General features: G+C 39.9%; 1 protein-coding gene and 1 pseudogene across 2 annotated transcripts in view; one reads left to right on the top strand and one right to left on the bottom strand.

The window, feature by feature from the left end:
• The window catches only part of DNAJC6 (DnaJ heat shock protein family (Hsp40) member C6), a 174,974-nt gene that overhangs the window by 34,070 nt on the left and 124,906 nt on the right, over window positions 1-15,998 (bottom strand). For both annotated transcript variants that reach the window (XM_081485137.1, XM_081485135.1), the window contains exons 5-11: window positions 14,805-14,927; window positions 10,391-10,524; window positions 9,552-9,746; window positions 8,528-8,645; window positions 1,963-2,042; window positions 922-1,115; window positions 741-821 (exon numbers count right to left, since the gene is read on the bottom strand). In XM_081485137.1, the coding sequence (XP_081341263.1) occupies window positions 741-821; window positions 922-1,115; window positions 1,963-2,042; window positions 8,528-8,645; window positions 9,552-9,746; window positions 10,391-10,524; window positions 14,805-14,927 (925 nt within the window). The remainder of the gene's footprint in view (window positions 1-740; window positions 822-921; window positions 1,116-1,962; window positions 2,043-8,527; window positions 8,646-9,551; window positions 9,747-10,390; window positions 10,525-14,804; window positions 14,928-15,998) is intronic.
• LOC145504839 (reactive oxygen species modulator 1 pseudogene) lies at window positions 4,621-4,906 on the top strand (annotated as a pseudogene).

Here is a 15,998-nt window from a genome sequence, read left to right on the forward strand (position 1 = left end):
ATCACCAGAGGCAGTTTCCTACCCCTTTCTTAAGAAAGTCCTTAGCATGGAATTCCATATTCAATCTTGCAGTTAACCTCAGCAAACTCTAAAGCAAAGGGGTATCAATCAGAATATCAATGCTAATCTACTAGGAGCTGTCCAAAGTTTCATGTTGGGAAAGATTCTAAACCCATCTCCAGGTTCTGCAAAAAAGCATATTGCGATCAAGCCCAACTTCTGTCAAGGTTTTTAAAGCAAGTAGCAGAGATATGTAGGTAGTGTTTGCCTTCCCTGCACCAGGGAAGCTCAGCTCTGCCCTGTTAGTGGTCAAAGGCCTGGGCAGGGTAGAGGTGGCGTTGCCAGATTTTGTATTTTTGGAAAATTTAGTTAAGGGTGTGAGATAGAGTTCTTTGCTAATTTTTTTGTGTGTGTCAGCAGTGTAAATGAGATCCTAGAAAATACCATGATTATTCATAAACCCAGTGCTGTGATCCAAAACACTGCATAATAGAAAAGGTAGAATTCAGTTTAAAATGGCCTTTTGTATCAGTCTAATAGCATCCATGGAGTTCAGAGTAGGAAAGCTGCCTCATATGGAAAACGAATGAGCAGGAAGAGTGTGAAATAACATGTTAGATAGATGACTTCTAAGTGTTGTTTTATTTTAGACTGTTTCAAGGACTAATCATTTTTACAGAAGAACCATGTAATTTAACCACCTAACCATGTAACTTAAAGAAATGCTTGGAAATAAATACCTTGCCAGCAGAGAGTGGAAAAGAAGCCACCTTGCCCAAAATGTCTGGGGTTATCTGGAGGGATATCTATTGGAGCCTGTCCTGCAAGACAAAAGACATTGAGGAAACACAGGAAATAAATCAATGTGATAAATAACACAGAGGCTTCATTCTGAAAATGAAACCACCAGATGACTCATACCTCCTAAGACCAGAGTATCTTGATGCTCCTGGTGAGACGAGAAGAGGATGCTGGGGTTGACATCTTTTGTGCAGTAATGTTCCCACGGTGGGGTTAGTTCTGTCACTTTGTCGTGCGGCTGTAGTTCTACATCCAGAGTTACCTGAAACAGCTGAGGATATTTTTCTGGTACATCACATGCATCCAACTCAGGCCTAATTAGAAATTTAGAAGAATAAGGTCAGCAAAAAACAATGGAACCCGTATGATGTTCAATACAGAAACCATTGTAGATGGATTCTGAGGTTCACTCTGAGACTCATTTCTAGGGAAAAATCAACCATCACCACATAAGAGACTTTACTGTTCTGAGCCTCAGTTTCCTCATCGAGAGAAAAGAGGAGAAGAATGCTTACTTATAGAATTTAGATACTACTGCTTGTGAAAGTATTCTAGATAGCAGAGCAAATATATCCTGACACTGTACACTGGCATGTCCAAATCAGTTATTAAAATGGTGAAAAAGGCTCACAGCCACCATCCTGAGCTCTTGAATGTCTACTCTTAACCTGGCTCTAGCAACTCCCACCTATCACCTCAGTTTCAGCCACTCCTGTGGGTCCCCTAGACTACACTACAATACAGTAACTAACATCTGATGCAGAGGTCCTGGGGGACCCTGCTTCAGTGCTACAGCCAGGCATCCATTCTGATGGGTCTTTGTTGATTCCATTTCCTTCCCTGTTGCAAAACACAAAGGGATGCACAAATGCAAAGGATGACCATACTGAAACTCTGTTCCCTCTCTGCTCACTTCTGTTTCCCCACATGGCATTTCAGACCTTTTTATTTGAAATCTGATCCATTTGTGTGTATGACAAATTACATCCAACTGAGAGTTGTAAAATGCAACCAGCCTCCAGTCTGTCACTAAGCCACAGGCACAGGATTTGGGGTGAGGGGGAAGCTGTCACATGGGCACTAAGGAGCCTTGGGAACTTGACTGCCAGCATTGCACAGCTCCTTGGATTGGAAAGGCAGTTTGGCCCAAGTAGCACTCACTTGGTGAACTTCAAAACTGTTGTGTCCAGTGGAATGAATCCAGTATGAAACTGAAGCTGAAATATTTGAGTGTTGGTCACCTGAAAAATACAAAAGCAGCACATTACAATCAATCAGTGAAAAGGGAACCAGATTAAATGATTTTATTTGGGGGAGTCGTACATCATCAACTAATTCTCTATCTGCACCTTTGTTTACTATGAATATTAAACAACCTCCTCATTTGGATCTAGCCCAGCTTCGCTTCCAACCTCTCCTCTCCATGAACTCTTTTGTGGCAAGCCATTCCCTCATCTCTGAGACCCTATGTTCTTGCACCTTGCCATACTTTCACTCATCTCACTCCTTCTGTCCAGGATGCCCTGTTCCAACCTGATGAACTAATCCTTCAAGATCCACCTTCACATCTTCTGTAGCCTTTCTGAGTCACTACGGGATAGAATAAACTGCTACCTTTACACCATCTTATCCTACCTCTATAATGGTAGTGGATACTCATCCATGTGTGAATTTTCCCTGAACTCCTAAAAGGCAGTCTTACTTTTGTCAGTCATAAACCCCTAGGCAATGACTGGCATAGAACATGTACTTAGCAAATACTTGATGAATTAAAATATGAACATTTGCTATGAACATTCGGGTGCATATATCTTTTCAAATTAGCGTTTTCATTTTCTTCAGACAGATACCTAGGTGTGAAATTGCAGAATCAGGTGGATAGTATCACTGACTCAATGAACATGAATTTGAGCAAACTCTAGGAGATAGTGAAAGACAAGGAAGCCTGACGTGCTGCAGTCCATGGGGTCACAAAGAGTCAGACAAAACTTAGTGACTGAACAACAACAACATGGTAGCTCTACTCTTAACTTGATGGGGAGGGAAACTCTATATTGCTTTCCATATCGCTGTAGCAATTTACATCCCCACCAACTGTGTATTCAGTTCAGTCGCTCAGTCACGTCTGACTCTGTGACCCCATGAATCACAGCACGCCAGGCCTCCCTGTCCATCACCAGCTCCCGGGGTTTACCCAAGCTCATGTCCATCGAGTCGGTGATGCCATCCAGCCATCTCATCCTCTATCGTCTCCTTCTCCTCCTGCCCCAATCCTTCCCAGCATCAGGGTCTTTGCCAATGAGTCAACTCTTCACATGAGGTGGCCAAAGTATTAGAGTTTCAGCTTCAACATCAGTACTTCCAATGAACACCCAGGGCTGATCTCCTTTAGGATAGACAGGTTGGATCTCCTGGCAGTCCAAGGGACTCTCAAGAGTCTTCTCCAACACCACACTTCAAAAGCATCAACTCTTCGGTGATCAACTTTCTTCACCGTCCAACTCTCACATTCATACATGACTATTGGAAAAACCATAGGCTTAACTAGACTGACCTTTGTTGGCAAAGTAATATCTCTTCTTTTTAATATGCTGTCTAGGTTGGTCATAACTTTATTTCCAAGGAGTAAGCGTCTTTTAATTTCATGGCTGCAGTCACCATCTGCAGTGATTTTGGAGCCCCAAAAAATAAAGTCTGACACTGTTTCCACTGTTTCCTATCTATTTCCCATGAAGTGATGGGACCAGATGCCATGATCTTAGTTTTCTGAATGTTGAGCTTTAAGCCAACTTTTTCACTCTCCTCTCTCACTTTCATCAAGAGGCTTTTTAGTTCTTCTTCACTTTCTGCCATAAGGGTGCTGTCATCTGCATATCTGAGGTTATTGATATTTCTTCCGGTAATCTTGATTCCAGCTTGTGCTTCTTCCAGCCCAGCGTTTCTCATGATGTACTCTGCATATAAGTTAAATAAGCAGGGTGACAATATACAGCCTTGATGTACTCCTTTTCCTATCTGGAACGAGTCTATTGTTCCATGTCCAGTTCTAACTGTTGCTTCCTGACCTGCATACAGGTTTCTCAAGAGGCAGGTCAGATGGTATGGTACTCCCATCTCCTACAGAATTTTCCACAGTTTATTGTTATCCACACAGTCAAAGGCTTTGGGATAGTCAATAAAGCAGAAATAGAAGTTTTTCTGGAACTCGCTTGCTTTTCCTATGATCCAGCGGATGTTGGCAATTTGATCTCTGGTTCCTCTGCCTTTTCTAAAACCAGGTTGAACATCTGGAATTTCATGGTTCACATACTGCTGAAGCCTGGCTTGGAGAATTTTGAGCATTACTTTACTAGCATGTGAGATGAGTGCAATCTCAAAAGTGACAGAATGATCTCTGTTCGTTACCAAGGCAAACCATTCAATATCATGGTAATCCAAGCCTATGCCCCAACCAGTAATGCTGAAGAAGCTGAAGTTGAATGGTGCTATGAAGACCTACAAGACCTTTTAGAACTAACACCCAAAATAGATGTCCTTTTCATTATAGGGGACTGGAATGCAAAAATAGGAAGTCAAGAAACACCTGGAGTAATAGGGAAATTTGGCCTTGGAGTACAGAATGAAGCAGGGCAAAGGCTAATAGAGTTTTGCCAAGAGAACACCCTGGTCATAGCAAACACCCTCTTCCAACAACACAAGAGGAGACTCTACACGTCGACATCACCAGATGGTCAACACTGAAATCAGATTGATTATATTCTTTGCAGCTAAAGATGGAGAAGCTCTAGGTAGATCTGAGCGACCGAAGCCACAAGTGAGATGCCAGTGGCCGTGGGTCCCTATGGACAATCCCAGCCAAGCTGCTTCGACCGTGTGAAGATGGGCTTCGTGATGGGTTTGCGCTGTGGGCATTGCGGCGGGGGCACTGTTCGGCACTTTTTCCTGTCTCAGGATTGGAATGCAGGGTTGTGAGCTGATGAGCGGCATTGGAAAAACCATGATGCAGAGTGCCAGCACCTTTGGCATATTCATGGCCATCAGGATGGGCATCCGATGCTAATCAGGGCAGTGGTTGCCCACAACATCCAACCCCTCCCATCAGTTCCATCCCACGTGTACTATAATAAAGCAAGTATTTGAGTATTAAAAAAAATAAAAAATAAAAAAATAAAGATGGAGAAGCTCTATACAGTCAGCAAAAACAAGACCGGGAGCTGACTATGGCTCAGATCATGAACTCCTTATTGCCAAATTCAGACTTAAATTAAAGAAAGTAGGGAAAACCACTAGACCATTCAGGTATGACCTAAATCAAATCCCTTATGATTATACAGTGGAAGTGAGAAATAGATTTAAGGGACTAGATCTGATAGACAGAGTGCCTGATGAACTATGGATGGAGGTTCGTGACACTGTACAGGAGACAGGGATCAAGACCATCCTCATGGAAAAAAAATGCAAAAAAGCAAGTTGGCTGTCTGAGGAAGCCTTAGAAATAGCTGTGAAAAGACAGGAAGCAAAAAGCAAAGGAGAAAAGGAAAGATATTCCCATCTGAATGCATAGTTCCAAAGAATAGCAAAGAGAGATAAGAAAGCCTTCCTCAGTGATCAATGCAAAGAAATAGAGGAAAACAACAGAATTGGAAAGACTAGAGATCTCTTCAAGAAAATTAGAGATACCAAGGGAACATTTCATGCAAAATGGGCTCGATAAAAGACAGAAATAGTATGGACCTAACAGAAGCAGAAGATATTAAGAAGAGGTGGCAAGAATACACAGAAGAACTGTACAAAAAAGATCTTCACAACCCATATAATCACGATGGTGTGATCACTCACCTAGAGCCAGACATCCTGGAATGTGAAGTCAAGTGGGCCTTAGAAAGCATCACTACGAACAAAGCTAGTGGAGGTGATGGAATTCCAGTTGAGCTATTTCAAATCCTGAAAGCTGATGCTGTGAAAGTGCTGCACTCAATATGTCAGCAAATTTGTAAAACTCAGCAGTGGCCACAGGACTGGAAAAGGTCAGTTTTCATTCCAATCCCAAAGAAAAGCAATGCCAAAGAACTGTGTATTAGGGTTCCCTTTTCTCCACATCATTGCCACAATAACACTTGTTATTTCTTGTCTTTTTGGCAATAGCCATTCTATTCTGATGGGTATGAGGTGATATCTCAGCGTGGTTTTGATTTGCATTTCCCTGTGATTAGTGATGTTGAGAATCTTTTCATGAGTCTGTTGGCCATCTGTATGTTTCTTTGGGGAAAAAAATGTCTGTTTAGGTCTTGTGCCCATTTTTAAATTGGATTGTTTGTTTTCTTAATATTGAGTTCATAGCAGTATTATTAACAATAGATATGGAAGCAATCTGAGAGCCCAGTGACAGATGAATGAATAATGTGATGTGTATATGTGTATATATACATATATACACATATACATATATATATATATATGTAGCATATATATAAAACATACATGATTACTCAGCCATAAAAAAAAGAATGAAATCTTGCCATTTGTAGCACCATGCACAGACCTGAAGGGCATTATGCTTAGTGAGATAAGTCAGACAGAGAAAGATAAATACTGTATGCTTTCACTTATACGTGGACTATAAAAAACAAAACAAATGAACAAATCAAACAGAAACAGACTCACACACATGGAACAAACCAGTCGTTGTCACAGGGGAGAAAGGTGAAATAGGTGAAGATTAAGAGATACAAACTGCCAGTTATAAAATAAAGCCACAACAATGTAGTATATGGCACACTAGGGAGTATAGTCATTATTTTATAATAACTCTATATGGCGTATAATCTATAAAAATAACAAATCACTATGCAGGACACTTGAAATAATGTCAACTGTACTTCAATACATAATTTTTTTTAATGCAATTACTTGTAGTGTCATTTGTAATATCCCAACAGTGGCAATAACTCAAATGTTCACCAAATGATGAAGGGATGAATAAAAGCTATATAATCATAAAATGGAATATTGTCTAGCTATGTAAAGTACTGATATAGCAAGGATGAACCTTGAAAACATTAGGCTAAGTGAAAAAAGCCAGTCACAAAAGAGCATACATTGTATGGTTCCATTTATATAAAATGTCTAAAATAGGCAAATCCATAGAAACAGAAAGTAGATTCCTGGTTGCCTAGGGGATGGAAGAGGAAGAATGGACTGCTGCTAATTAGTGGCTGCTAATATACATAGAGTTTCCTTTGTGGGTGATGAAAACGTTTGGGAATCAGACAGCAGTGCTGCACAACTCTTTGACAATACTAAAAATAAGAGCACTGTATACTTCAAAAGGGTGAATTTTATGTTATATCAAATTTATTTCAATTGAAAAATTGAAAAAATGTAATTACTTAATCCCACATTCTTAACAGAGATATCTCCTCTCACAGTGATCCAAATAGGGCTCTGTAAAGAAGCACAGGTGGCTACAGAGCAAGATTTGCTCTTCAGTTTCAGGGCTGCCATCTTCTGGCAACACCATCTGAGCTAGTCACAACTTCCAAGTCTTAGTTTTCTCCCCTGTAGAATGAGGGCAATGGGCATAAGTAATTTTTTTTTTTTTTGGTTTTCTTTTTTTAATTGAAGTATAGTTGATTTAGAATGTTGTGCCAATTTCAGCTGTACAGCAAAGTGATTCAGTTATGTATATACACACACATTCTTTTTTATATTCTTTCCCATTATGGTTTATCACAGGGTATACAGTGTACACGGAGAAGGCAATGGCACCCCACTCCAGTACTCTTGCCTGGAAAATCCCATGGAGGGAGGAGCCTGGTAGGCTGCAGTCCATGGGGTTGCTAAGAGTCAGACATGACTGAGCGACTTCACTTTCACTTTTCACTTTCATGCATCGGAGAAGGAAATGGCAACCCACTCCAGTGTTCTTGCCTGGAGAATCCCAGGGACGGGGGAGCCTAGTGGGCTGCCGTCTATGGGGTCGCACAGAGTCGGACATGACTGAAGCGACTTAGCAGCAGCAGCAGCATACAGTGTACAGTAGGACACTATTGTTTATCTATTCTATATAAAATACTTTGCATCTGTTAACCCCAAACTCCCAATCCATCTCTCTCTCTCCCTTGACAACCACAAGTCTGTTCTCTCTCTGAGTCTGTCTGTGTTTTGTGGATAAGCTCATTTGTATCATATTTTAGATTCCACATATAAGTGATATGTGTGTGCATGCTAAGTCGTTTCAATCATGTCTGACTCTTTGTGACCCTATCAACTGCAGCCTTCCAGGATCCTCTCTGTCCATGGAATTCTCCAGGCAAGAATATTGGAGTGGGTTGCCATGCCCTCCTCCAGGGGATCTTCCTGACCCAGGGATTGTGCCACCTGGGAAGCCCAAATAAGTGATAGCACATGGTATTTGTCTTTCTCTTTCTGACTTATTTAGTATGATAATCTCTAATTCCATCCATGTTGCTGCAAACGGCATTATTTAACTGTTTTTATCTGAATAATGCTCCATTGTATGTATGGATATATGCACACACCACATCTTCTTCACCCATTCATCTATTGATGGACATATAGGTCATTTCTATAAGTAATCTTTAAATGGTTTTTCTAATTCTAAAACCAGAAGTTATTCAAGCCCAAAGTGATATAGAAAAAATACTGAAATGCTCCTATTAAAGGGTCAGCTGAACTTAAGTCATGATTTGTTCTGAAACCATACCTTAGCCTGTAGCCGGCTTCCAATTGTTGACCTCAAGTGATACATGGAAACAACCACATCTCCTTGCACAGTGATGCTCAAAGGAATGAAGATTTTTCCATCTTGGACACGGTATTCCCTTTAAGCAGAGACAAAAACATACTGAAAAAGAGTCTAATTTGGCACAATAACATAGATTTACAGGTACAGTCCTCTGTGACTCTGGTCAACGCACCTGTTTGTGCAGGCCTGAACCTAGGAACTATTTCCTAACTTAAGCAAAGTTAGGAGCACAGTCTATGCCAACTGGATGCAAATTGGTCCTGCCATGGGATGCCACTGGTCTTCTGCCAGGTCCTCTCTCTCCATCCCATCCTGATTTCTAGATCAATCAATTGCCCATTAGCAGAAACCACTCTCTTCAAATACGGATAGTCTTAATGTATTTATCTTTCCCTAATTGTGTGAGTTTATGGTAAGAACAGAGAGAGAGAACAAAAACTTCAATGGAGATCAATATGGAAACAGCAGTGAAATACTCCGTGAAGGTCTTGAATAGCAATCTTGAAATTCAATCTATTTCAAATTAATTTCATTTCCTGTTATCATCTGGTCCCTTTTCTCCACATCCCCTACCACCTCCCACTGGCACCTGCTCTTTATTATAGGTTCTGAAACAGTTTAGTTACATCACCATCCACCTAGCTGCTCACATAGAAACCTCATTCATTTCCAATTCTTCCTTTATTCTCACCAATTCTTATCAAGGTCATCTCCTTCTTAGATGTCCAGGTCTTCTGCCCACACCACTTTCTTAACCCTCATTATAACTCATGTGAGTCCCTTAGCTTGTATCACCACTTGAAGGGCGCTACAGCATCCCTTGATTTAACTGTGCTTTTCTATGATTACCACCTATGTTGAACATTTTTTTTAATTACCAGCCATTTCACAATGATATAGTCCTTGAAGGAAGAATAGGATCCAGCTTACACAGGAATGGAGCAGTTCACAAGGAGAAATGAAGAAAGGCATCACGACTTACTTCATTCGTTCAAAATCTGCACAGGTGGTATATATTTTGGTTTCTCCAATCAGTACATCACAGTAAGGGCGACATCCGTTTCTTTGTTTGTTGAAAAAAGGAACCGGACTGACAGTGATCGACTTAATCGTGAGAGGCTTGAAGTGAGGGCGGTAGGGTTTGTCTGCTAGGAGGTCACACATGTAGCCCAGGTACCTAAAACACAAGACTGACATTCTGTTGGTGCCAACAACACCAGAAGAAATAAGCAATCGATTTGCTATAAAGTTTATTCTCATACATTATTAACCTACAGTAAAAATTTACTGTGTTAGTCCCTTAAACATTAACTGGCAAAAGAGAAATGCTGCCAATAATTTAGAGAAGCTTTTATCTAATGACACTGCTGTACTTCCCTCCAAAGATCTCATAGTGGGATATTTATTAAATGAAAAAAGTTTATGGGAGCTTTATACTAGCTCAATATTTGATCTAGCAGATTAAATTTATTATCAGCTAAAGGCTGGCTTTGGGGAAAAAGTCGGAATTTATCATTAGAAGAAATTTTTTTAGTTTTGGCCATACTGCATGACATGTGGGATCTTATTCCCCTACCAGGGATTGAACCTATGCCCCTTGCACTGGAAGCTGGGAGTCTTAACCAGTGAACCACCAGGGAAGTCTCCAGAAGCAATTTTTAATCCAAAAGGAAGCAAGAAGATACAATGTAAATAAGAGAAAGAAGACACTCTGACTAAAGAGACGATAACATGCCAGTTATTTAAAGATCTTTTTCTTTTTTATGGACATGATACTAGTTAGACCATGCCCGTGCCAACCCTGCATAGAGCTGACTTTACCTCCTGTGGGATGGTGAAAGTCCAATTCCTGGTCGCTTTGCATAGAGCAATCGAACAGCTGGGCCAGGAGTAGAGTAGAGATTACAGAAAATGAACATAGCACCAACCAGAATCGATGATGCTGCCCGTCCATCCTATCAAAGAAAATGTATAAACTTGTCATAAACATGGGCCAGTCAGGCAACTCAGCACTGAGAGAGGCTGCAGTGCAATTAAAAGAGACATGTTAGGGTGGGAAGTCTGGGGGGGGGGTGGGATGTGTAGGAGAGAAATCTTAACTGGAGGTACTCATCCATTCAAAATTGTTCACTTGAAAACCCAAATCTGTCCCAATTATTTAAATCACAAAGCAGCAAGGGAAGGCTTGTTCTTAGGATATGATTGATTCTCTGCTAACCTAAGAAACCCAGCAATATAAATTTGATTTGTACTTAGTTACTGAAAAATAATCTAGTCTTCAAAGTAACTTTGGACCAGAAGGATGAGAACTAACAGTTAAGGTCTCTCAGTTTAGGGTGAAGGTAAAGAGTTCCCAGGTTAGGCAAATACTGCTTTTTGGACTACGCCTTGTGTACATTTTATCCAAAGTATGTTCCCACACTGATAAAGAAGTATCATCTGATTCAACCATGTTTGGTAAAGGAATGCACGCAGTAACATTCCTGACAGATGGTGAGCCAGCTTATTCTAGAATACTTTAAGTGACAGGGACCGTCCTGTTTCAGGAAGAACTCGAAGTTCTTCCTTACACTGAGTATCTTGAAGTTGCAATGTATTCCACTCAATGATCCTCGTTCTTCCTTCTGTCAGGACAAAGAGGAAACCTACTCCTTTCACCTCAGGACAACCCTTCACATATTTGAAATACTCTCAATAAACTTTTCTATTTTCCAGGTTGAAAACACGCCTGATCTGTGATGGTTAATTTTACGTGTCAACTTGACTGGGGTAAGAAGTGCCCAGAGAACTGGAAAGACATTATTTCTGCGTGTGTCTGGGGGTTTGGCGGGGGGGAGTGTTTCTGCAAGAGATCAGCATTTGAATCAGTAGATTGAGTAGAGGTATACCCTCACTGCAGTGGGCTAGCATCACCCAATCTACCAAGGGCCCAAACAGAACAAAAAGGCAAAGGAAGGGAGAATTTTCTTTGTCATCTTGAGCTGCAACCTCCATCTTCTGTTCTTGGACATTGGAACTCTTGGTTTTTGAGCCAACACCAGTGGCCTCCTCAGTTTTCGGGTCTTTGGACATAGACTAAATGTTACCACTGCCTTTCTTGATTCACCATCTTGCAAGAGGTGGATTGTGGGACTTCTAGGTTTCCAGAATCCCTTGGGCCAATTCCTATAATAAATCTCCTCTTACATATGTATCTCTATATAATCCTGCCAGTTCTGTTTCTCTGAGAATCCTGACTACCACACCGTCCCTTCAATTCTTCCTCATGTGATGCTCCATTGCAAGAGATGTCATCATTTGATGGACTTCCTCTGAACAGACTCCAGTTTAAAAACAACAGCCTTAAATGTGCTGCCCAGATGTGAAATGCAAGATATAAGATGTGTTCTGACCAAACTAGAGAGGAAATACCATCTTCCTTCGTGTGATAAGAACACTATGCTTTTATTAACATAGCCCCACACTAAACTAAATGTAAGCTAAATCACACCATAAGCTCTTACTGATCTTTCCATCCACTAGAACTGTGAGCCCTTTTTCAGATGATGTCATAATAGATAAATACACTTAATCTTTAAGAACTAGAATTCAGGACTTTACATTTATCCTGTATTTAATTTCACATTAGTGGTTTCTATTAACCTGCAAAAACTTCTAAGATCCAGATTCATTATGTGACCTTCCCAGCCTGAGAAAGCTGATAAGCTATCTCCACATTTTCAAAGTTGTTAATTAAAAGAACAATCAAATGCAACCTTTTCCTGGGAAGATGCTGATCCATTAATCACCTTTATTTGACTAAATGTATAACAATTTAGCCCAAATTTTTCCATCTTGAATATAAGAAATGGGAAAATATCTCTACTAATCTATTTAGTCTTATTCCAAAAGTTCAGTTGGTTTGACATGTGTGTTTATAATGAATCAACGTGGACTTCTTTATTCTAAGAGTTTAAAATTATCTATGCAAAAACTGTATTAGAATTTCACCTTGAATCACCATCAAGCTCACCAGTCTATAACTTTTCAAAATCAACTCCTCCGTCTTTTGGGGAAAAAAACCTCCTTTCCTTGCCTGCCTGGCACTCTTTTTCCTATTTCCTGATAATATATAAGGAACCATATTTGCTTTTCCAAGTGCTTTTAGCATTCTGTCACATAATTTAAGTCTAGAGAGAGGATTATTTTTAAGTACTGTGATTCGATTTTACTATCTCACTGCCTCTCAGCTTTGTCTTAATTATCATTGTTCCTTCCTTTCTAGCTTGACATCTGCTCCCCAATGAAGGAACAGAATAAAGGATTTACAGTTTTACTGTGTGCCTCAAGCATTTGTTGTTGTCCTTACTCCAAGGACAGTTTTTTTAAAAGACATATTTCTCAATCTTAATTCTAGAATTTTAGAATTTAGCCTTCCTGACACTCTTTTAACAGGTTCATGGCTCTTACATATGTGTTTGCTCCCTTTATCTGCTATCTAGGTCTTTTTTAAAGTTTTATTATTTTTTTTTTAATTAAAAGACAAATACATGCTTTTAAATTTTATTTATTTATTTATTTTTGACTGTGCTGGGTCTTCGTTGCTTTGCTCAGGCTTCCTCTAGTTGTGGCAAGAGGGCTTCTCATTGCGGTGGCTTCCCTTGTGGAGCACAGGCTCTAGACCGCAGGCTTAGTAGTTTTGGTTCACGGGCTTAGCTGAACCAACTAAGTTCTGTAGCACATGAGATCTTCCCAGGCCGGGGATGGAATCCATGTCCTCTGCATTGGCAGGTGGATTCTTATCCACTGTGTCACCAAGGAAGTTCATGTGTTTATTTTTAATAATAATAAAAAAGGAGTATATAGAATAAAAATAAGTGCTCCCACCTCCAGCTTCAATTCCATTTCCGAAGACTCAGTGCAGACTTCCAACTCATGCATGTCCTTTCCAACTCATGCATGTCTAACACATGAAAGCCTAGAGAGCAGACTATGGGGTCTTAATTCTTTGTCTGCCTCTTTTTTTTTCCTCTTTCATTGGGTTTTTATTTGTCATGATTCTATCATTAGAACTGGGAGCTTCTGGTCTCTCTCGAGCCATCTCCCCTTACAAAGCCACCAGACCTAGGCTTGTTGAACTTTTAGAAAGTTTCTAAGTAAAGAGAAAAATCACCAAAGTGCCTAAAGGCTGCTTAGTCTCTAAAAATAATCTGTCTTTTAAACAATCTGTTCTGCCTCTAAAAGGAAAACCCTTCGGCCTTTCACATTAAACTGCTATGAACACCAAGTGTTTTTCCTTTATTATCAAGACTTTGGGGATGTGAAATGGAAAGAAGAAAAAATGTTCTCAGCTTTCATCCCTTTTTTAGCCAACTGGCTCTTAAGAAAGAGGGGAAAAATTATCAACTAAGACTATAGCAAAATATATACCCTAAAGTTTATCAACATAATGAATAGTTCTAATATTTTATGCTCAGATTTCATTTTTGTGCTCATTTCTTCACGTAGCCCATCACTTATTCATATCTTTCATACATGGGATACAAAGGTAAAAAAGGCACAGTTCTTGCCCACAAGATGATTATAGTCTAGTGGGAAAACAGGCAGGTCACCAGGTCATGATGATGCAGTACATTAAATGCCACCAAAGATATTTAGATATATAATCGAATGTCCATATTGTAAAAAAGAAGACTTTACTTAAAGCTGAGTTTGAAGCAATAGGCAAAAGCCCTCCAGAGGAAGGGTTGGGGAAAGGAACTCTAGGAAGTCAATGGTCAGAAAAATCATCAGTCTCACTAGAACTGCTATAAAATATCGTCAATCTATGTGACTGCATACAAGGGCATAGATGTCTTTTAATTTTGTTTTTATTTAAACATAAAGGTAAGATAATAAAATATTCCAATATGCTTATGTCAATTCTATTCACCCAAAACTCTGGCATTTTTGCCTGGGCACCCACAGTTCTTGTTTCTAATTCTTTTATATTAGTAATAGCACATTTCAGAGGCTCTGTATTATGGGGGTTGTATACATATCTGTCTCTCCCACTGGCATTCAAGTTTTAAGGCAAGAATAATGTGTTCCCCTCATTTATAACCCTTACATCACCTAATTCCTAAGGAGGTTCTTAATAAACGCTTATTCAATATAAGCAGTACCTGTTCACTAGTCTATATAAGGCCATTTGTATTTGACCAAACCAAACCAGCACAAATGACAGACACATCAGCAACATGAAAAGGTTACTCACCAAGCAGTGGACAACACAGACGTTTTTGGGATTCTGTAGTAGCCAGTTATACATATTCCGACACACAGCAAAAAGGTTGTGCAGGCTGGGGGCCTGCCTGATGGGCCAACTGCATTCTGAGACCTAAAGGAACACAGCAGAAAGGAATGAATTTCCAAGCTACTTCCTCCCCATGAGCAGATATCAAACCAAACAACTTCTGGAAGTGACACTACATCCTCTTTCAACACAGCAGGAAGAGTTGGGAACAGGGTCCAAACACAGAAGAGTTTAATCCTGTAATTTTTTTTCCTTTAAAAATTCTGTTTCAGTAAAAGGTATGAAAACACAGTTTGAAATACATTTTAAATCAAACTGGATGATTTAAACTACCTATTTGGATTTTTAAAAATTCTGTGGGGTTACAGTGAATTTAATTTCTATTTAGTATAAAATGTTTTGATCTGCCTACTAGATGCTTAATTATAGGGTTACATTATAAATCCTGCACTACCCTTAATTTTATCCAAGCTGATAAAAGTGAAAACATAAAAAAGTGCTGCTGAATAAGTCAAAGATAGGCTTTTGCAGGGGTCTTAGTTCTTCCTCTTTTAATGAAAGAACCCACAATTCCATGGGGGTGATATCTGGCATTTTCATTCATTTAACACACACAATCATTTAGCACATTATAGAACACTGATTACATTTGTAGAATTCTGCTTGGCTCTGATCTGAAAAATCATGTAAGATGGGTACTAATATGATTCCCATTTTGCAAATGAGAAGACTGACTCTCAGAGTTTGTCTTATCTAAAGTCACACCACTGGTTAGCACCAGGATTGCAATCAAGGTCGTCTGAATGTAAGTCACTTTGCTGCAACAGTATACTGGCTGAGATTGTTATTTGCCTCAAAATTCTAGGCATGAGTCTCAGTAGAGAAAAGCTTAGATTTAGGCAAACTCATGAAAACAGAAAAGCCTGGTGGGCTCCAGTTCATGGGGTGGCAAAGAGCGGGACATGACCAAGCTACTTTCACTTTCACTTTTCTTCTCAATGACCTCTCTGGGCTTTCCTGGTGGCTCAGATGGTAAAGGATCTGCCTGCAATGCAGAAAACCTGGGTTCGATCCCTGGGTCAGGAAAATCCCCTGGAGAAGGGCATGGCAACCCATTCCAGTATTCTTGCTTGTGGAGAACTCCATGGACAGAGG

This window comes from Giraffa tippelskirchi, chromosome 5 (genome assembly GCF_054371585.1).
Source record: "Giraffa tippelskirchi isolate mGirTip1 chromosome 5, T2T-mGirTip1v1.2.pri, whole genome shotgun sequence".
In the NCBI taxonomy this organism is placed as follows: domain Eukaryota; kingdom Metazoa; phylum Chordata; class Mammalia; order Artiodactyla; family Giraffidae; genus Giraffa; species Giraffa tippelskirchi.